Source organism: Triturus cristatus, chromosome 10 (assembly GCF_964204655.1).
Source record: "Triturus cristatus chromosome 10, aTriCri1.1, whole genome shotgun sequence".
NCBI classification, from domain to species: domain Eukaryota; kingdom Metazoa; phylum Chordata; class Amphibia; order Caudata; family Salamandridae; genus Triturus; species Triturus cristatus.
This window is the reverse complement of record NC_140593.1, coordinates 1,098,871,043-1,098,894,260: the sequence shown is the minus strand read 5'-3', so window position 1 is coordinate 1,098,894,260 and position 23,218 is coordinate 1,098,871,043. Positions and strand designations below refer to the sequence as shown.

The following is a 23,218-nucleotide window of genomic DNA, read 5'->3' as shown; positions in this document are numbered from 1 at the left end:
GATGAAGAATGTATTGCAGTCCCCGGCTCCCTCACCTTCCATAATCAACATTAGACTCCAGACAGCAGGTTTGTGTTTGAGAGCAGTATTAAATGTCAAGGACTACAATAAACTACATGAATTTTAGGTGATCAAAAAAAGACAGCTGTCAGAGTACTACTAAGAGTGGGGTATAGGTCCACTTGATTCACCAGAGTACAGGGTTTGATTGGGCCGTATTTAAGTGATTGGACTAAAAAACTGCTTGTATTGCACGTTTTAACTTGTGACAAAGCTTATACTTACAAAAGTTAGACTGAGGTGGCTATGGTGGTAAGCCAATGATCACGGTTATAGGCCTGATCTGTTTATTATGAAATGTATTGATAAAGGAAATAGGCCTGACATAATGTTAGTGAACGGCATATGTTAAACTCAATTGGCATTTAAGTGTGGATTCATGTTACGCTATATTAAAGCTGACAGATAGGTATTTTGTTACATGGAATTTTACCAGATTACCATAGTAGGCAAGCGTTTTCGTGTATGTGCACCACCGAAGCAAACGGTCAGGATAGAAGATGTGTACTACAATAATCCTTGTTAGACTCTCTGAGGGCATACAATATTTTGCTTTGACAACTGTCATTTTGAATACATTTGTACTTTTATGGCAGTATGCCAAGTTATGGTGCAAGCCAATGATAACAGCTGTAGTTTTGGTTGGAGTGCAGGGAAACAATGCCAGTGCACTAGTTCTAGCCTGTTCATTATGAAAATGTATTAGAAACGGAATAGGCTTGGCATATTTATTATGAGAAGCGTAGGATAAGCCACTAACAGTGTACTGTTATCACATTATGTTGCAGGTTGTAGAGAGTTTATGTGGTTATATGTAATCGCACAGATTACAATAGTAGGCAAGGGTTTGGTTGCTGGTCACCTACTGTGACAAATCCGGAAGTAAGCATTTATTGTGATTATTTTTTTTGGGCATGGTTTTTGCCACCTGTAATTTTGCACATATTTCAAATTTTTAAAAAATGTATGCCTGATGGTTGCCTACGTATGCACACTCTAATAGGTCCATGTTGCAAATTTTTATATTTATTCATGCACAAACAATTCCGCCATAACGCGTTTCGGCAGTTACCTGCCTTGATCACATCTCTCTCTCTCTCTCTCTCTTTCTAGCAAAATTTAAAATTCTGCAGTTCAAATCCCTCCTGCTCATAGGGCAGTTTCTTATATCTAATGGCCCATCTAGCTCTTTTATACCCCCATATAAAACTACCAATTGCCCCTTTGAGACATCTAAAAACAAATCAGGGACCCGCAGTAGTGTAGAACCAAAAAAATAAAGGAATGTTGTCAAGACATTCATTTTTATAATATTGCATCTTCCCCAAAAACTAAAGGGAAGCAGATGCCATTGTCATAGCTTAGTAATTACTATCTTAAAAAGCAGTTCGTCTGAGTGTCATTTACACTCGTCTTCCATCCATGACAGCGTACCGCTTGGGAAAATGGTTCAGCCCATATCCATCATTGACTCTCTTTCCCATTTGAATGAAAACATTTTCTGATCACATGTGTACTTCCACCTGAAAATGAGTGGGCTTCAGCATCAGGGCTGGTTATCTAGTCCTTTAGTTTTCAATTTTCTCCTTTTATAGTTCAACTTTCCTTTCTTTGCTTCCCCTTTTTTTATTTTAATGTTTAAGAGGATACTACAGGTCTCCAGGCTATTCTAATGGATTTCTTGCATGCTGCTTATTTCATCTGTAGTGCGCTGCATCAAATGTGGCCACTTTCTCTAAACCAGGAGACCATAATGGAACATTGTTGTCCATGGTGTATTATTGATTACCATTTCAAGATGGCCAAAACATTAGTTCTGAATGTAACGGCCATGCTGGAACTTTAAAACAACAGACTATTTACAATATGCATGCAAGAAGGAATGTCTGTTGCTATATTTAGTTTCATTATTGCAAGCATATACTTTTTTCTTCTAGTTTTCTTTTAATTGCTGATTTTGTGTATTGTTATATTGCAGTTGTGCCAGAGCATGAATTCAATAATGAGTCACTAGATGAATGAATGAGTGCACAAATGAGCGAAATAGATGATTTATTGAGTGTCTAATCCCATCTAGGAGACTAAAGACACTAGGTCAGACCTATTGGCATTGGCTATGATGGTTTTTAAGTTTTTATGCCATGGATACATTTTAAGCAGTTTCAACAATTAATCATGAAAAAGATAGTAATCGAGTGGGGAATAATGAGATGTCAAGTGCACCATACTTCGGAGGAGTGGAGGTTAGGTGGGCTTTGTTGAATAATCACTTGTATTGTTACATAAAACGCTTTATACCACAATTCTGCCATTTCTAAGTGCTGTAAATAACTGATGTTACTGCTACCCAATTTGATGCTATTGTTGCCCAAAGGTATGGCTAGACAAAAGTGGAATTTGTATTCTGCCTTAGTGCAGCTTTGACTCGAGATCATCAGACCATTACAGATGTAAACAGCGAGCGGTCACTATATGGAATTGCATATCTGGTATGGGCTGACCTTAGATCAGCAATTTTGTTTATTTATGGACTATGTAGTCTCCCCTTATTTTATTTTTCTGTTCTTTCGGTTGCCACTCCAGAAGGACTAGTGCCATAAAAGACAAAGTTTTTTCTACATTCAGTTCCATTTGCTTACACCAACATGCTACATTTGGAATAAACAATACACTAATACATTTGATTCAGAACATCTTTCAAATGAACATTTGTTTCTGTACTAATACCTCCAATTTCAAATAATTTGAAAGAGGTTTTTGTGCATGGTACCCATTCCTAATGGAGGTTCGTACTGTCTCCAAGTTTACTCACAATAGAATAGAAATCAAGCGAGGCAGGTTAAGCATATGCCAAGTGACCCTATCTCTCCGACATCTCTCTGCTTCGTCTCATGCTTGAGAGCAGCTACTACTTTGGGCAACATGGTTGCAGCACACTTCTGAACATAACGTATAGCGCCAAACATAGTACTCTTAGGGTCTAATAGAAGCAATTATCTTACAACCATGAATTAACAAACTGAGTAGCCTATTTACTCCTCCTCTCAGAAACGACTCTGGGACCTGCTGACGGGTATCACAGTATACTACTAAAGTCGAAATACAGTGGCTCACAAATAGCAGCATTACTAAGTTCAAATTTACCTCTGTTATACACGAAACATATTTGCACCAATAAATTGACTTATTTACATGAAGAATTACATTTTACATGAGCCTCTTGCACTGCATTTCAGCATTCTTTCATCAGAGTATAAAATAATGGCAGGGGATGTTCTACTTGAAATGTAACTTAACTTCTTGGATTACTGCCAGAGCACCAGCACAACAGTTTGAGTGAATTTTTGCTAAACTCAAAATATTCTTCTAGCATATCAAGTCAGTGGGTACTGAGGTCCCTCCCACCAAGTGCTTCTATATAGGGAATAGGAATTATCTGTCTTTTTCACACTTCTGATCCATAAAGAATAATTTAGCTTAACCCTCTTCAGTTCTCCTGCTCTGAATAGACAAATATGACCTCACTATTTCACATTTCTCTACTCCTTCCCTCTACAGGACTTAATACCAACTCAGGAAAACCTTTGGGCCATTTTAGTCCGTTCTACGTTTATAAAATTGTTGCTTGTTATTAACGATATAATGTGATCTCCGGTAAGACAATGGAACTGCCACGCCTGACCACTGAGTTTAGAATTTCTTTTAAAATTGTTAAAACAAATGTACCTGGTATTCTTAGCTCTTAAGCCTAAGATATTTTAAATGTTTGTTCTACCTATGCATTTGAAGCCTCTTCTGTGAGAGCCTTTGTTGACCATGGCCCAACAATCCTCTTCAGGGTTACAGATACACTTATTATTCAATTGTGTTCTTGGTGTTTCAGCATACCCAATTAATCATGCCTGGGGTGATTGTAACTCATTCTTGTATAAAAAAGAAATGCAGCATGTACCCACAGACATTGACTAGAGTGAGTCCATGCATCTTTTGCCAACTCATTTTTAGTGAAATAACCTGACCCCAAATTAGGTTTCAAATTGTGGAACCGGCTAGCTAGACCATTGAATTCTATATGCTGGAAGTTCCTCAAAACAAATCTTGATGGACCTTTCACCACTCTCACTCTTTGCACCCCATTCAAAGTGGTACCTCTCCACCAAATATCCACATGGTGACTTGCCACTGTTCTGGATGCTGAAAGGATGCTAAGAAAAGTGCACTCACAACACTGGATAGACACACAGAGAGAAAAATAAGTAGCGGGAACATTGCTTCTGACTATTGCTCTGACTCTCCCGCAAATAGCTGAGCTGTTGCTGAGGTTGATCAGGTTCCAGATCAAAGCTCCAGAAAGGAGGATGGACCGTACAGGAGTACCTTGGCCAGCCGGAGGCGGGGCATATGGCAGTGCCAGTGGTATGGGTAAATGGGAGTGCAACTGGGGACATGCAGGAGAAGGTTCAAAGTGTGGCCAGCAAGTCACAGAGGATATCAGCAGCTAGTGTTTCACTAGCTGAGCCATCTTTTACCATAATCCAGATACCCGGGTATTCTGAAAGTACCAAGCTGCATTTTGTTTCGAAAATCATCCTCAGCTACCTTTGAAACACTCTGCCATACATAGATGGGAAAATACAAGGATAGGGTGGCCATCGGGCTAATTCAGACCCACACATTTTTGATCTGCATGACCTGCAGAAACTCATTTGGTGCTAGAGTGCAATTTCTGCAACGGAAACACAGTGACAACTTCAAGCGGGAGCAAAAATTAAATGTGAAAACAAAAATCGCTTGATGAACCAATATGATTAAACGGCATCTAAATGTCTACTTATGTATGTGGTCTATATGCCTTTAAAGAACCAGAAAATTGTGTCAAGAGTCAAAACCAGCAGCAGTTAAGCAAAGTGCAAACATCATCTTTGCTGAAACAAAATATGAAACCTTAAGAACGGCAGCACCCACCACAAAGACACAGGAGGTCATGCTGTGTTGAGCGTAAGTAGGTATGATACTACGTTTTGTTTGAAACTGCCTTTTCAAGGCGTTGGAGGGCGTAGTCACTGTAGTTGGTATCTTGAGCCATAAGAGAATGCCTTGGGGATAACAAATGTGAAGCACACAACATCCTAAAAATGTGACCGAGGAGAATTACATAAATTGTATACCCCCAAGCATGACATCCATAAATTCGCTAGTAAATCCATGACTAATCGGTAGGCCAGTTCATGGGAAATGTCTTTTATTCTCACGTGATGGGCTGGCTATTATTCTCAAGAGGCAAAGTCCCAATTGAAAAAGGAATTCCTCCGCTGGTAAGAAATCGTCAAGCTATAATTTACCATTTTTAACTGTTTACATCGACAGTAAATTATCGACATTGAGACGCTTTCCATTTTCCTCTAGCCCTCCTTCTGCATTAGCAACTCGATTTCGTAATGCTCAAGATCTTAATTCTAAATGTACAGCTCCCAAATGCTTTCCCACAACCTTCGGAGATCTACACAGAATGATAAAATAAAATCCATCCCCTAACCTCATAAATCAACTCAATTTTGTGATACTCTTGGCATTTCTTGGCAACATAAAATTCAGAGTCCCCCGTTTCTGTGTGCTGATCGCCCTTTACCCAAACATTTCTAAGCAATGATAACTGGCTGTGTTGCCTAATGGTACCTGATTCAGCTAGTGTCATAAAAGGGCATGACCTCTCTAACGAGTCAACAAACATAGCATCTGCTAACTGTAGCAGCAACGCATGCCAGGAAGTAATGAAGGAAATGAATACAAGACGGCTTGGGGAATGAAGCATAAGTTGAATTATATTTAACTGCAGATGTAATTACATAATCTTGCAAAGGTCACAACCATCTGAAAAAACTGGATATTTTCCATCACACTGTGAGTGACCCCATATTATGACATTCATTATAACATGACATCTTTCAAGAGTCACAGGAAGTGCTTCAGCCGACAGTTCCTGAAGGGTGAAAGTGCATGCACTGTTATTAAAAAATGTCGTAATGTAGATCGCTTTGCAGAGGATATTCATTTATCGTGACTCACCAAATGCAAGTAAGACATACATGGCAGCAGTCAGAAATGAGGCAGGGGTTTGGGGGCATTAAAGTTATTCTGGCACTTGTGTAGATGTCTGAGCTGCTTAGCTCAGATGAACTTTGAATGCATACTATTCCTGCTCTCCATATGCCCCAAGATAGAAGCATCATTAATGCATCTGAGGGAACCCATACAATACCTCCCTAAAAACATGTAGCACTTCTTTCCAAGCACACACCTTTATTGCCTCCTGCTCTCACAATGATCATCTTTTCTTTCCCTTGAGGGTAATTTAGGTGTGTTATAGCAAGGGATATGTGGAAACTGCCCACCACGCTAGAAGAGGTCTTACTGGGAGCAGAGCTATCCTACAAAAGGCAATTGATACGTTACTACAGTCGGTTTACCGTTCCAGAGTACTTTTTTGTAGTCTTGTTGCAATAGCCACTGTCTTATTTTAGTTAGTACCAAATTACTCTTCACTGCTTACACCACACTGCTAAGCACCATTTTAGTGTTATATCCATCGTGACCAGGAAATGCAGTCAAAGATAAATGCTTTAATGGCCAGACTAATTGTGCGGAACCTCAACAAGCAATCGGCAAGCACCGCTCCAATTACTAACTACATTTTTTGCAGTTTTAAATACCCTCCTTCAGGACAGGAGCTGATCTGATATTATTAAGGTCATCATACTAATACTTCACGTTACATTAACCCCCATTCAGATAACATCTACCAACAAACACCACCCAACTGTACAAGAGGGGGTATATGGCGACGTGTTGAAAAAGCTTCATTATTAAACAAATTAATCTGCTTCTCTACTTAATTGAAATCACACTGAAGATCTTACTAATGAATTCCAATGAAAGAGGTTTGTGCCACTGCGTTGTGCAGTACAGTGAGATCAATAAATGCTGCTTCATAAACAGGTCATCTTTTTCTGCTCCTCAAATTTCTGAGTTCAGATGAACCCAGAAACTAGAGGAGCCGAAAAAGTTACCGCACGGATAGTGTTTAAAAAGGAAGAGTAATCCCTAGATCACAGGTAGTCTATTTTCCAGGCTAAGCTCTATGTAAAAGGAAACACTATTCACTGGTCGCAGTTGACAAACTCTTGCCATTTAAATATATATGCTTGCAACACTGTTACATTACCTTAAAATATGCATACACAGATGGAGCTCTACTGTTGGCAACTAATGTTCAGAAAACAGTACTTGGGCTTCACTATGGACAGAGGCAAAATATTTAAAGTCAGCCCTAACAGTCAAAATCTGGAAAACCTACCAAAGTACCTCGTGCTGACAAGCGCTTCACGTCCTAGACACAAAACATGTCTTTTATTTGCTTTTTAAAGAGATAATGTTCAAGTGCAGTGCTTTAAGGACAAAAAAGCCTTTTGTTCTAGAAACTTGACATTGCATTTTACTTACTTACCGGCACTCCGTTTTCTGCGACTAGGTGCAGAATGCTTCTCTTGCACGTGTCGGGGAGAGTGTGAACTGTGCGATCTCACGCTTGCACCTGACGCTTCTTCATTGGCTGCAACCAAAAAGTTACATTTACAAAATCATAAATACTCGTCACACTGCAATAGTTAGTACAAAATATTTTTGTCTTTTAAAGACCTGGCTCTTCGAATAAGTCCCCCGAAGCATAGCCTCACAGCCAAATAGCCAGTATAGCCCCAAGTGTATGAGTGAGCATATAAATACGATAATATAACGTAAAATTATGTCTGGGATACATTCCTCAATAAGGACTCAAGAAAATCAAGCTAAAAAGCGCCACTAATTCTCCATTATTTAGGTCAAGCCTTGGCAGCACATGCGCTGCTGCTCTGCGAGGCATGCCGTATTCGATGCTGGCTGCTGATTCGTTAATAGGTTTCTTAGCCCCTCCTTAGTACCACCTTGTCTTCATATGTAATCTCCCATGAGGACTGGCCCTTTTACTTCTGTTGTTACACGGTACGTCTTATTTAGTAAGCACTTTTTCTTTAATGAGTTTCTCCTATTGCAGGCACAACATGCATTCCTGTACATTCAGCTCGCCATGCGTGCTTTCACTTTCCAAGCAGTCCGGGACAATGGCGCCCGCTACTTTGAAGTGAAATAGGTCTTGCATTTACAAGAGTTTGAGCTATTGGCATTGTATTTGATAATGCCTTTTATTTATGTGTTAATTATCAAAACAGATAAAATGCATTGTCATTTACAAAGCCAATAGCTTAAACTCTCGCCAATGCGAGACCTATTGCATATGCTTGTTTTTAACAATCAGCATGTAGGCCGTGTGAGGACTGGCTGGCTGTGGACATTCATCAGAGGAAGGAATGACATACTGTGATTCGTTTTTCACGCTGGAAAAGAGAAGCTTGGATTTCGAGTTCTGTCTGCATGGACAATGCTTCCCAGAAACTGAAGAGAAGCGATCCTCAACAGTGCCATGGCAACAGGAATCCAATGACCGAAAAGGACAAGAGCATCACTCAGGGGGACAGCTCCGTACGCTCTCGCCGCATATGAGAAAACTGCTGCTTTGCCTTGACAGGTTCATTCGCCTGCCTCTCTCTAAACAAGTCAGGCCTCGGTGAGGAGGTCGCCTTCCTCAGCCTCTTGGTGCCTCTCGGAGCATGCTGTATTCACACATCCTATCCGCACAGTCTGGTCCGGAAGAAATTTGAGACAGGAAGCACAGATCTGTCAAATCAAGAAACATGTGCTTCACTGGCAACGCTTCCATAGCACTCGCTCCTAATTTTGAAGCGGATATCCAAGTGTCAGTTTACAAAGATGTGTCCAGAACATAAAATAGGATCTGTGAGCATAGATAGATGCTAAAGAAAAAAAACAGTTCTCCAAATACCAATGTGCAGATCAATCGTACTTTTACACCAAGAGTAAGGTTCAATTCTGATTGTCCGATGGGGTAATTTAGGTCTACGCCTCTTGTAGGTGTCTGTGACTGCATGCTTGATCTCTGCCCAATCAATCACTTCCCAGTTGCCATAGTGAGGGGCGTACAGGTGTAACCACTCTCCCCTATCGGGATGTTTGTCAGAAGAACAACTAAGTTCCCGCTCTGGTGACTTTCTATTGGACTAAAGCACGTTTTACTTCTTTCTGAAAAATAAAAATTGAGGCTAACTGCAAATCAAGAAATGCTAAACACAGTGATATAAAAAGCTACAAAATAATCTGCACCTTTAGCCAGTGTGAAATGCAGAGCTGTTGACTGACAGAATGGAGGTTCAAATGGCTCAGATGTCTTCACACATACAGCTACACACGTATCTTTCTAAATTAAGCAGAACGATCACCTGAAAGCATCTCGGTTTCCGCCCAACATATATTTGCACTCTTGACACAGAACCATTTTCAACCCAATAGGCCATTCCACATACCTATTATGTTGGATAAGGATTGTTAGTTTGCGCTATCTTCGATTCGTACTGTGCACAGGCCTATATATCAAGGAGGTAGGGATGTTTTAAAACAGAAGAATTACGTAGATAAAGAAACCTTCAGGAGAAAGCAGTATCTACCAAAGTTCTAACTTTTATGGATGTTTAATATCACCATGCAGCTCCAACGTCAACAGAACACTTGCTTAGAGAGTTCTTTAAAGAATTCCAAAGATGTTCTGCCATCTAAACCAACCAAAAAATAACAATTGTAATATCAAGAGCATGACCGTCCAAATTCTGATCTTAAAGCAGCACCATAAGGGAACGGAGACCCCCGACAGAACCTGCATATTTGTTTTAAGAACGACCTTTTAACATCTCCTGGCCAAAACGGCTAGTCATGAGGCGATTTACACCACTTAGGCTGCATTCACCCTACCAATATAAACCATCTACAACACCCAATGGGCAGTAGCTTGCTATCAGTGAAAACTTCTCATTTGCTGGCATTAAGTCATCACTTATTTGTAACAAGGACTAACATTTTTACATCATACAACCTCTCGATCTGAACCTTCCTCAAAAATGTGTGAGCAATTTGTACTCCTCCACTGTTATCCCTCACCAAATGCCTACCTATTCCTTATTTATTCGCACATCCACATCTATACACAGTTCTCTTCTGCTTCTCGAAGCTAGGTTTGTATTTAACACATACCTTAAAACAAAATAACACATGATATAACATGCATGTATAACAGGGGTCTCCAACCTTTTCTGTAATAAGAGCTACTTATGTTCAATGAAAATCATCCCAAGCTACTACTACTATTCGTGTTGTATAGTGACCACATAAGACAAGATTACATTAGCGACCAGCAAGTGTAAGCAATGTTCAACTTCAGTGCATAAGGCAGGGTTGTTAGCAGTAAGGCAAAAGAGGTTTATCAACTAGGAATGCCTCTACATGGGTAATATTAGCTGCAATGCCCACGGCACTAAGGTTATAATACCAGTAATAATGCCACCTCAGCACTACATGATTTATCACTCAAATTTCATCTTTAAATATACTTTGGAAGTTCAACCCTGTTTCTTCAAACATCAGCTACTTCATCTTCAATCCACCCTTTTCAATGTTGGTATACATATGTTAATTCATCCTCTAACTTATTAGGTTGAGGTGCACATAGGAGAGCTGCTCACACGTAACTGGAGAGCTACCAGCAACTCACGAGCAATTTGTTGGCGAAGCCTTTCTAAAGATGTCTAGTTGTCATGAAACAATGCCAAATAATTCTAATTTTAAGAACGGTACATGTCTGGGCGAGTTCAGAATCTACACAAAGTAAACTTCCTCTCATAGCGCCAACAGCAAATCTGCTGGACTCCATCGGCATCAAGGTTAGTGTCCAACTCAAAATACAGAGTGACAGCAGCAGGTATGTCTTTTGTTTCGGGTGAGCACTAATTCAAGAGCAAGCACCAGCTCGCCTGAGTTTGCTTAGTGTCTCTGCTACAGATTAAATCCACCAGACCCACCCTAACCTTTCAAGGCACACTGGGTGCTGCTGTTCCTCGCTGCAGACTCTGGCAGTGCAGCCAGGCCCGCCTCGCCCCCTAAACAAGCCGGCAGCATGGGTTAAAGGGCCATGAGAAAAGGCAAAACGGAAAATTCCACATTTCATTCTCAATGAAAAACAACAAGTGAGGCGCTGGTGTGTGCTGAAAGTCGAGTAACCGTGCTGCATAAAGGCGGTTGACAGCTTAGGTCACTTAAAGGAGAGGGGACCATACAACAATTGTATCCAGATTTCTATATTTAAGCTTCCCTGCATACAGTTTGCAGATAGGAATGCCTCATGTGACATAGTGGAAAGTGTTATATCTCCACAGGGTCCCATGGGGAAGATATATGTATAAATATTGTAGGCGCAAGAGAACAAACTAGATAATTACCAGAGAAGCGCAGTACGAAATGCTATCATAGCTATCTCAGCTTTAAAAATTAATGTATACTTTATAGCGCTGGAACTCTTTGAAAGGAAGGCTGATGAAATATATGTTAAGCCTGACTGAGTAGGTATTTTTAAGCGTGGTGTTGGCAGGTACCCTGTGCATGTTCGGTGTAACATTTTAAATCGCATAATTTATTAAAAGGAAAGCTTAATTTGAGTGGGGGAAACACGAATCAAAAAGCCTGGCAAGCTGTGCACTAGACACGGGCCTAAAACAAGCAATCTAAAATGTTTTGGTACATCAACAGGATGGCACCAGGAATGAGGGAAATTTTGCCTGATTATTAAAGTCTTTTAATGGCATATTGCTGGCTTTTTATAGTATCTCTTCTCTGAAGAAACATGATTTTGTAAATTGTGAGAAACTGCCAGTATTTCAGGAAAGCACATTTTTATGGTGGCGACTGAGACACTTTTGAAGCTGGTATGCCTCAAAGCGCTGATAATCCTCCGATGATTGCATATAAAATCCTGAGCAACTTGTTCAGGTGAGATCACTAAAGCATTTATTTAATTTATTAATAGAATTGTTTTGTTTAAGCATGGACTACAATTTGGACCAAAGTGATGTAGTGCAGAAGCACAGGTCCAAGGGAGCACCCTTGCATATACACAAAGGGTACAGAAACTATAAAAGGTGCATAACAGGGTACAAAGACTCTGGATAAAGAGTCCGATGGAGATGCCGAGCGGTGCTGGGTTGGTTGCTGTATCTTGTAGGAAGTGAAACAGCATATGTGACAGCTAGCTCATCGCCAAGGGCGAGTGTGTGTGCTGCTAGGGCGGGGTGGGGTGGGGTTGGAGGGCAGAAGCTGAAGCTTGGAAGCTACCTACGATGATATGGGAGCTGCAGGAGAAAAGAGGAGTGAGGGAGTTATCTGCGTTCTAGAACTACCTGCGTGCCACAGGTACATCTGCCTGTTACAAGGAAGACCAGCAGCTGAAGTGTTGTCTGGGTGGACAGAAGACTGTGCATTGTAGAAACATCTGATTATTAGAGAAAAAGAGGAGTGTGCAACTATCTGGGTGACGGAAAGATAAGGAAGGGGAAAGGATCCGCATTTCTTTTGGAAGGTCCCCTGGTCTGCAGTGTTTCAAATATTTGCAGAAAAGACATCCCATTCATTATCTGCTGGCTGAGGAGGTTTGAATTCTAGTCTCTCACTTTTAAGTTGATGGATTTCCAACTAAGGAGCTGGTGTAGTCGAGACATTAGAAACTAGCACATTTTATCTAGCGGACAGTGAATGGAAGGATATGCGAATACAGCGTAATAATTTGAAGCGCGGCCTTTGCTTCAACCTTGAGCCAGTGAACTACCTTAAGGACAGGAGTGAAGTTTAAATAAAGATTTATTTGAAACTAGCAAAACAGCCAAGCAAAAATTCTAAAAAAACATTCTTTTGTGCGGAGTTATATAGTACATATTGTTTTTCATACTGAATAGGGTCACAAGCAATGGACCAATGGCCACTCAATTCAAAAGTAAAAACGTAAAGTTTTTTGGCATTAGTATGCATTCGTCACTACAAAGACCATTCAAGATCAAATCATTCACCTTTACCCTAACCTACTCAAACCACTTTTAAAGTAAACACACCCTCTACTAACCTCACACACACACAAACATCAACAGGAGAATAAATCAATTTACAGAAAGCCCAGAGCACTTGCTATGGTGCCATAATAACAGTTATACGTTTTATACAATTGTCAAGAACATAACTTTTGTGATTTTGTGCTGCAATAAAAGTATAATATAAGACTAGAAACAAGGAAACCCTTTAAAGTCAAACGAGGGACCTAGGGCAGTAGTAGTTTTAAGTGACAGTGGTCCCTTTAGAGAGAAAGTTAACACAGATGTAGCCAAATTATCACATTCAAAAGTGGCTAAGTTGGTGTCTCAATCGACAGTATAAAGACATTTATTCACAAATAATGAAAAGAAACAACAAAATATATGCAATAAGTGAGCTAGACGTGACGGTGTAGTTGGAAATCAGCCGATTTCCTTACCACAGGCAAGTGACTTAAGAGTGACTTTTTAGAAGTAAAATGTAAATATGTAAAAGTCACAATGAACAAGACATCTTTTACTCCATATATGAAAAAATAGAGAATAGAGTTAAGATGTAGGTGGCGACGATGTCTCGATCCCAAGAGGGGATTCTGGGATCATCACCAGGACTGAATAATAGAACACATTGCCTGGGAAGTAGCCCTGTATTAGTAGAGCTGCAGTCTACATGATAGCATGGCGATGGCCACGTCAAGGGAGCGGGATCCAATGGCCAAGATTGGAAGTGGGTAGCTTCAGAGTAGGAAAAGGTCCGTCCAAAGCGAGGATTCGACAAGTAGAAATCGTGCATCACAGACAGCGGCGCATTCATTCATGGCTTCGCGGACTGGCCTGATGTTCCTTCATTGCCTTATCCCGGCTCCTTCCCATACCAGGTCCCCGGTTGGTTACCGGCTACCCAGCTAACACGCCCCTAATTGGACGGCTCATTGTTCAACTCATCGAATCCTCACCTTGGACAGACCTTTTCCTACTCTGAAGCTACCCACTTCCAATCTTGGCCGTTGGTTCCCGCTCCCTTGACGTGGCCATCGCCATACTATCCTTCAGACCGTGGCTCTACTAATACAGCACTACTTCCCAGGCAACTTGTTCTATTATTCAGTCCTGATAATGATCCCACAATCCCCTCTTGGGATCGAAATGTCATCGACACCTACATCTTAACTTTATACCCTATTTTTTCATATATGTGGAGTAAAAGATGTCTTGTTCATTGTGACTTTTACATATTTACATTTTACTTCTAAAAAGACAACAGCTGAGCAGATAGGTAGCACGAGAAGCTAAAAATAGGTTGAGATTTCCCTAAATGCAGGTGTATGGTAACATATATTTGTATTAGAATTCTTACATTTACCTGAAGGTGTAGTGTTTTGCTATATTTAGCAGCTTAATTCGCTACAACGTCACAGGCAGCAAAGTATGAGTGCATGTTTATCGGTTAAATAAAAGAGGAAATAAACCATTGTATTACTCCCTATATTCGCTAAAACACAAAATAAATATGGATAAATACCAATTAGATGGGCAAAAAATTAATATGGATAAATACAGACTGAAATGTAATTATAAGCCATGATTTATCAAGGACTCCTACAATGTGCTAAGTCACTTGGCAAGCAAATCCCCGTCACTAAGCAGTGCATACATTCTTCAAATCCAAGGATCTAGGGCCGTCTGTGATCTGTTTTCAATATCATTATTCATGCCCTCACTGAAGAGGCAGTCAATGAATTAATGTGACATGGCTCTTAATGTTTCCAGTGGTTCTATTGTGGCCTCATCAGAAGGCACGTTTTCTTTATTTAGACAGAAGGAATGCTTTGCCAATTAAATAAATCAGCGCCACGGTGGATCAATGCCTTTAACACTAGTAGAGTTTATGCAAGTTTGCCAGAACTAAGCCCTCAATTCACGTTAATGCGTTCTTTATTAGCATTTCTGTATTACACTTTCTGCTTGGAAAAGCAAGTGGTGCAGGGTGACAGCTTAAGTATCACTGCAGGGATGGGACATGGTTACCAAAGAAATGTATGGTCACTGACAGACCGCAACCTCAATGTATTTGCATTAGATTGAGAATAACAGAGTAGTTAAGCAACACTGCAATGTTAGTAAAATGTGATAGGCCCAGCACCAACCACAAGAATTCTTGCGTTAGACACAATGCTAATTAATTCACATGCTACACAAACATTTAAACTGAATCAATGAATACAAACATACATCTGTCTCACCCCTAAATTCTGTCAATCCTAACTTATTAACACATTCCAAATGTTGTTTTAATAGTATGCGACAGTGGCGACACTGAAACGTGCCCTTTTATAAAAACAGTCAGTGTTGTTAATGATGACAAAACTCAAAATCCTTGATTACCCGAAAACCCAACAAATTTCAAAAGCATGATCAACATCTTGAGCCTGATTCACCAAAAATGCATGAATCCATGTATTGCAAAATTAGGATTGGGATTTGTGTAGACCAGGGTTCTCCCAAATTCAGTCCTGGAGGGCCGGACCCACGCGAGATTTTTAAGATAACTACATTTATCCAAATGTGTATATGCTAAAAATCTGGCATGGATCCAGCCCTCCAGGATCGGTACTGGAGAACCCTGGTGTAGATTTACACATTTTAGGGATTCAGAGAATCCTGCGAGATTACATGTAGAAATCCACAGAAATCACTGCTCACTGCGCATACTTCAGGTGATTGAGTGGAAGATGATTCACCAAAGTGCACTTGGCCTAAATGTGCAAAAGCAGAATTTTGTTCTTTCCACAGGAAACATTTTTTGATATATTGAAGCCCCATACCAACATTAAATATAGTTTACACCCATCCCTTTCTAGTACTAGAAAGGCATTTACTCCTGCTTTTTGCAGAAGTAACTTTCCAGGAAGTGATACGGCCTGCAATAAATTTATGAATACTAGATAACTTTTCAGTTTTTGGCTGATCACCAATATTTGCACCGCTAATGCCTTTACCAAGCCACCACCCTTCCGAAAAAAAACCCTGCCTGCCTAAGTTCCCGATTCGACACAGCCAATAGTGTCTCATAGTAGCAGATAGCCCAGTACAGTAAACTGGATCAGGGACAGGAAATATTTACTGATCATGACTGGGTTAGCTACAATAAATTTAAAAAAAGAGCTTACACCCACTTTTTTTGAGCAGATGCGTTATGCTTACAGCACAGAAACGTATACGCACTAGGCCCATGATTAGGAAAGCATTGAGATGGCATGTAGGACACTGACTTTTAAAGTGTCAATTCCTTATTTAATTAAACATAACATTCATACATTAAGGTAAAAATGCCTACGAGTAGAACATCAAAATAATAGAAAACGACTAATCGGTTATTGATTTCTGGATGATCCTATTTCCATTATCTTAATTACACATCAGCTTTAAATAAATTAGAGGCAGTCGGAGAAGGGCTAGATTGCTGCCCGCTCCTGCAAAGACCTGTTAGCACTCAGCAATAAAACTTCCCTAACATTTGCCATTTTTGTAATTCTCTTGGAAAAACACAACCAAAAGCAAAAATATTTTAGCAGAAATAAATCTCATTCCTTTGTAGTCATGTTTAAAACACTAGCTGACTTTGGAGACAGTACCCCGTCGGAAATGTTTCAGAGTGACTAAATGAGAGGTGGGATGAATCACCTTCTTAGCTTAAAAATGGTGGCTCGTCTTACTCAGAGGTAAGGACAGCTCTTGAATCCCTTCTGTGCAAAAGGACCAATCAACAAACTTTAACAGATTCGCTGAAGTCCCCCACCATAGAGCTTTTAAGAAGATTTGGAGCATCACACTTTTGCTGAACTTGAAAGATTGACTGATAATAAGAATAATGACTACTAACACTCACTGCAAACTAAATTGTTTTAAGGCGCTTCACCTTAAGAGTGGTCACTCATCTCAATGGTTCTCATTCACTTTGCATATAAACTGACAGAGTCAAAAGCAGCATGTTCTATTTTACCACCCACCTGAATCCTACCATTCACCCCGTTTGTAACCTTTAAATTGGAAAAAAAACTTTCAGAATGGGATGTTCCCTCAGCGCTCCTCAACATCTACTTATCTGCATCGGATTAGCATCTTGAAAGGACCAGTTATCTCCATCTTCATCAACATTACTGTGATTCATTTTAATATTATTGGCAAGAAGGGAAATTTGTTTGAAATGGGTATCCATCTCACCACCGGATTATCTGGATTGGGTTAGAGTGGTAAAAAGACTAAACTGCCTAGACCGTAGCTGTCGATCTAAAAAAGGGCAGGATTATGGACGGCTTGGGAAGATTGGGTTAAAAATAATCATTAGATAACAACTTAATAAAGTCCAAGGATTAAGAAATAAGTAAAACAATGGCAGGAAGGAGGAGTAACACCCAGGTCATCTAAAATCCTCTGTGTGCCAGGGTTCAGATGAGGCTGGCTTTCAGGAAATCAAGAGATTGTTGGAACCCTTGAGGCAATAAGAATCTCTTCTCCTTCAAAACGTTCCCTGAGCCTATACCTCTTAAAAAATTACGTATTTGTGAATGAGGACAAACAAAAAGCTCAACATTACTGTGCGTGCACAAACGATACTATGAAATCTATGATTGTGTTCAGACAAACATATTGCAGCAAACAAGCAGTTTGCATTAGGTGCTAAATAACTGACACAGAAGGAGATCCCAGGAACTTCCTGATCAGTGCAGAGTGACCGACAGAAAAGGTTTCATGGCGACGGACTTTGGAGTGTCCTACCAAGGTCACCATATCCTCCCCTCTGTGGGCATAGGAAAGATTCCTGGCCAGAGTCCACATGGTTCTCATTGCTGATAGCAACACTACATCAAGATGTATCCAATAGTATTCATGTCGTATTTTATACAATTTTCCTGGATAGCAGTGCTTTTCACTGAAGATTCTGTAGCTGACCCTATCTCGAGCTACACCCAGCCAGTACCTCTGTTTGATTAATGGCCGAATAAACTGGTACATGAGCACATGCTGGGAAAGAAAACGAGTGAGGTTCCAAACAGGAAAAAAGTGAATAATGGCTGAAAATGTTTCAGCAAATAAACATCTATGATCGCTCTTACTTTCAAGTACTGCTAGTATTGTGAGTGAAGAAACAGGGACGTTTTAAGGCATGGGCAAAATGAGCAACTGCCCACCCTTCTTGGGGCCCCTGGGCAGGGGTCTTTCTGTCTGTCTGTCACTACTGTCTATTTCTTTATCTCAACTTCTCTCCCTTTCTTTGCCTATCTCTACTTATTACTCTTTCGGTCTATGCAGTGTCAATATAAGGATTTTTTGGGCCAGGACAAATCCTATTCAGCAATTTTTATGTAAGATGATGTCATAATACGTTTAGCATTAAATTCAATAGTGTGTGACATCAGCAGGAATAAACAGATTATGGGTAATCAAATTCAAAGTTTTTCCTAACAGAGGGCCCCAAAATATGGCCTGGGGCCTACAAAAATCCTTAAGATGACACTGTGTGAAACTACTTAAAGATCCCTGTTTAGAACTTGTTTTTAAGTTATTAGCTTAGCTTAACATAGTATAGGGTTCATGGCTTCCAAACCAGATTTGCGTTACATAAATTTCTAGAACTACATATGTACATACATATTCGTCAATAGTGGCGTTTATCAGAATATTTCCGCAACATAGGAATTGGGCAGCGCTGGCTCCTCCGCTAAGGCGGAGGAGCATCGCCCCACTGCTCTAAGAGCAGTGGAAATGAAAAATAAAATGATATTAACCGAACGTTATCATTTTATTTTCAGTCTGGCTGCAAGCTCCAGGTCATGGCGGATGGGGCAGGGCTCTCATGACCCAGAGGGAGGAGGAATGACTGCTGCACCGTAAGTGCGCATGGCGGTTTGGCCGGCCATCTTGGGCCATCCAAACCGTCATGCGCACTTTGCATGTTCTCCACCCGCTGTATTGTATAGCCTGGTTGGAGAACATGCACAACCTCCCAGTCTCCATCTGAGCGCCGAACCACAGTGCTTAGACCAATCACAACGTTGCTGTAAGGCAGTGTCGTGATTGGCTAGGGGAGTTCGAGAGCCTGGATGCTTCCGGGAGGTAGGATACAGCGAGGACGGAGGAGAGGCAGCGGCTGGCGACCCACAGGCAAGTACTTCTTTTAAAAAAAATGTATAGCCCCTTCCGCCACCATCCCCTACCAGCTGTCACTGGAATTGGGTTTTCAATCAAATAAGTTACGTTATGTAGTAAAAGTCTACGGACATCAACATTATTCTAAATGTCATAATCTGACCAATAACTCAGCAGCAGTGACGGCTTCTCCACAATGGCGGAGGAGCGTTGCCCCACTGTCTGGCTTGGAGCGAGTAAATGAAAAATAAAACAATGTCATCGTTTTATTTTTCATTTTTTGGCTTTGAGCCAGCTTGCTCAGGGAGGGGTGGGGCATGGGGAGGAGGAGTGCTATGGGCTATGTGCCCTCTTTAAGTGCACATATGTGTTTGGCCGGCCGTTTCAGGCTGACCAAAACACAAATGCGCACTTAGGTTTCTCCAGCCTGGTTGCATTGAGCAGCCGGGCTGGAGAAACCCCCACAGACTTCCTGGTCTGAGCGAAGAGACTTTCCAGCCCGCTCAGACCAATCCCCATGCTGCTTTCACATGAGAGCAGCGCATTGATTGCAGGGAGTCCGTGACGTGCCACAGTGCTTGCTGGGACCAGGAAGGACGAGGCCGAGCGCTATGCGCGAGGCGGACAGGATGCTCCAGGTAAGTGTTTCTTTTTGATTTTTTTAATTATAAAAGCACTCCCGTGCGTGCACTCCCCTTTCCACTCTCCCCACACCCCTCCATCCGCCCATTTATTGAGGCGGCCGCCACTGCTCAGCAGAGGGTGAGGTTGGCAAGAAAAAAAAAACCATTCACGTATGGATCAATTATTCGCCCCAGTTTCCGGTCGATATATTTTTGAAAGACTCCTTATAAACAGTCCATATTGGAGTTTTGAGTGAAAACAACATTTCTATTAATATAACGCATCTCAAAAAACCTCATCCAACCTTGCATTACTAACTGCCTGCTGGTGAATGTGATGCATATATCAGTGTCCTTTTCAGAAGTGAAAATGCTGCCACTACAAAAATGACTTTCAAACTTTCTTTCTTCCAGCCTTAATTGGCGCCCCGCTTTCTCTTTATTCTTCTGCCTGCACCCAATTCCGATGCAAATGTTTTCAGAAGTATTTATTTTTGTACCAAAATAAAACAAGTCATACTACATTCTATATTTTCTTTATAATTCAAGTAGTCCACCTCTGTAATTTAATTAAGAAACTGCGCTTGAACCTTCGGTAAGTCTGAGCATTTTTTGCAGTCCTGCTACAGATCACTTCAGCAGTCGGCCACAACCAGCATTGTATAAAATACTTCACAAAGTCAGCCCGTGCTTTTTCTTGCCGTCTGTTTCCTGCTTCTTACTGGAGGCTTTCCTTTCTATCACATGTTTGTCCCTTCCCTGCCTTACTGGAGGCTTTCCTTTCTATCACGTTTGTCCCTTTCCTGCAGCATAGCTCGTTTATCCTTGCTTTTTATCTGCTAGAGTGTTGCCTTCTAATGCTGACATCATAGAACTATTTTTTTAATATCATTACTTGTTTAGCACTCCATGTGAGTGCATGTCTCGATCTTCAGCGCATGCTCGAGTTCTTCACTTTGACCCTCCCCAAACACAAATCAACCCCATCACTAGGCTCTCACCCAATGCCCTTTGGCAACGCACCAAATGCCTTGGTGATGACTTAGGCTATCACCTTACCAGGTCTCTCCCCTTACATCCTTCCTCCTGATGGTATTCCACAATAGCTAGGCTCCAGATGTGGCCTTGGTGATGAGCTGGATGTTGTCCCACTACACTAATCAGTGCTTCCCTTTCCATGGTGGTAGTTTGCTATTGGTTTTGCCAGTGCTGGAGGCTTTCAACTCCACTAGCGTTAGCAATATGCACTGCGTCATCAAGTCACGTCAGGACAATGCAAAGCACCTTGTGTCACACAATGCAGCAGCCATCTTGAGAGTATAGAAAGCAATGTTTTCATTATTTTCTATACTTTTATCATGGCTGGTCAGGTATTGACTAACTCAAAACTTGTATAGAACGACTGATTGACTTGGCCAAATCTTGTTTAATAAAATATACCCAAAACTGAAGAACATACTCAAAAGGTGGCCCAGATAGGGGCACTTACCATAAATAATTTATCACTGCCATTTTAATGCACTATAACATAGTAGCCCACTCACGGAGGAACACTGAGTATTGTTTTGCCACGTTCAGCATATATGCATGTATATGTGGTATTTCTACAGTGCATACTGCTCTATGAAGCAGTGAAGTGCTGTACAAGAGAAAATGGGAATGAGAATCAAGTGATAGCAAGCGAGACCAGTTTAATGTTGAGAAATCTGTCTTTGCAAGCATTCTAGTGTGGAAAAGGACCAAAGTGATTTTCTGCAACGTTTTCGTTTAAGAGCATGGTCTTCAACTTCTTCTTAAAACAGAGAAGGGTTTTTATCAAATTTGTGATGGGGTGGAGTTCTTAGTACATAGCATGAGAAGACCTATTTTTTTTTCTTTAATGCACTGCTTTATTTCAAGCCTGACGAGGTCATGACACCTTGTTTTACATTGTCCACTGGAGATCTAGATCTTGGCTGCTATAAAGGAAGGTGTCTAGGAGGAGGCATCCTTCAGTATGGCACAGCAGATGTTCAAGATGGTTTTAGCTTTCACTTGAAATCGGTATAGTTGTTTAAGTGTGGAGCTGATCCAGTTGTACATTTTTAATCCCTTCATGAATTTTGCCGCTGAATGGAGGATGCTTTCCTTGGTGTGAGGTGGATGTCTGTGATGGTAGGTTTTAGTTGGATGGCTTAATTTTTGTTAAACAGCGAGAGCTAATGCCAGGCTACCCAATGCTTCTTAAAAATGTAAGTCTTGAAGCTGCTGATAAGGAATTCAGGGATTTGGGGTCGCTGAAATGTTGGAAAACGAATTTGTCCATTTTTACTGGAGTAATTCATTCTTGTACTTTTTTGTTGTCACTTGTGATCAGGGCAATCTCAGTTTTATGGCTCATTTTCAAATAGACCAACATTCAGGATTGTGTGCAAGTGAGGAAGCTCTTTAAAAGACCGATATTGCTGCTCAATAAGATCTTCAATTAGTGCAGTTTCATCCTTGTTCTGGTGGATCAAAATGTCTTGCCCTCAACGAGCTCCCAAATGTTTCATATAGAATTTGTAGATGAAAAGTGGTAGAATGAAGCCTTGGGATACACCACAGTTCAACAGGATATATTCTAATCTTGAAGAGTTCTTTTAAATGGACTGATATTTGTTGAACAAGTAGAAGAAAATCATTTGAGTTTGGTGATGTTGAAGTTCACGCATGATGTAAGAATGTTGAGCAGGGAGATGTAGTCTATCATACTGAAACTGAAGAGTGAAGACCAGCAGAATGAGGAGATTGGGTAACCACTGTCTATGATGAGGTGGGTATTGTCCACCATGTATATGAATTCTGCCTCTCTGCTGAACTGGGGGGTCTGAATTCTAATTAGTAATCCTGAAGGAGGGTGTTGGTCTTGATTTGCTAGCGCACAGGATTGTTATTGCCAGCTCCATGATCTTGTTGAGGAAGTGGAGGGAAGTTATTGGATGGCACCTGGAAAGGTCGTTAAAGGTGGATGTTGGCTTTCTTTAGTAGAGGGATATCTATCCCGTTAGGAGGGTGTCTAGGTAATGTCTTTAGTCAGATGTTAATGGATTTCAGCCTCAAAACTGCACATGCAGAGGCCTTCACTATAGAATAAGGAATGATGTAATCTTTATATCAGTTCAGTGAGAATGGTACGTCGTCAATGGTCGGCACCACCAATGAGTCCTTCCAGTGAATTTTTTGGCCTGCTTATTATTGGTTACTAAACGTATTTGTTTCCATGTAGCTACAATACATCTCATGAACAACAGAATTTAATGTTGTACAGTTACCGGGCAACAATTAGATGCAGAG

At 40.8% G+C, this 23,218-nt stretch overlaps 1 protein-coding gene across 2 annotated transcripts in view; it reads right to left on the bottom strand.

Moving 5' to 3' along the window:
• PDGFA (platelet derived growth factor subunit A) overlaps nucleotides 1-23,218 on the bottom strand; it is an 82,195-nt gene that overhangs the window by 43,124 nt on the left and 15,853 nt on the right. For both annotated transcript variants that reach the window (XM_085629324.1, XM_085629325.1), the window contains exon 3: nucleotides 7,565-7,669. In XM_085629324.1, the coding sequence (XP_085485450.1) occupies nucleotides 7,565-7,669 (105 nt within the window). The remainder of the gene's footprint in view (nucleotides 1-7,564; nucleotides 7,670-23,218) is intronic.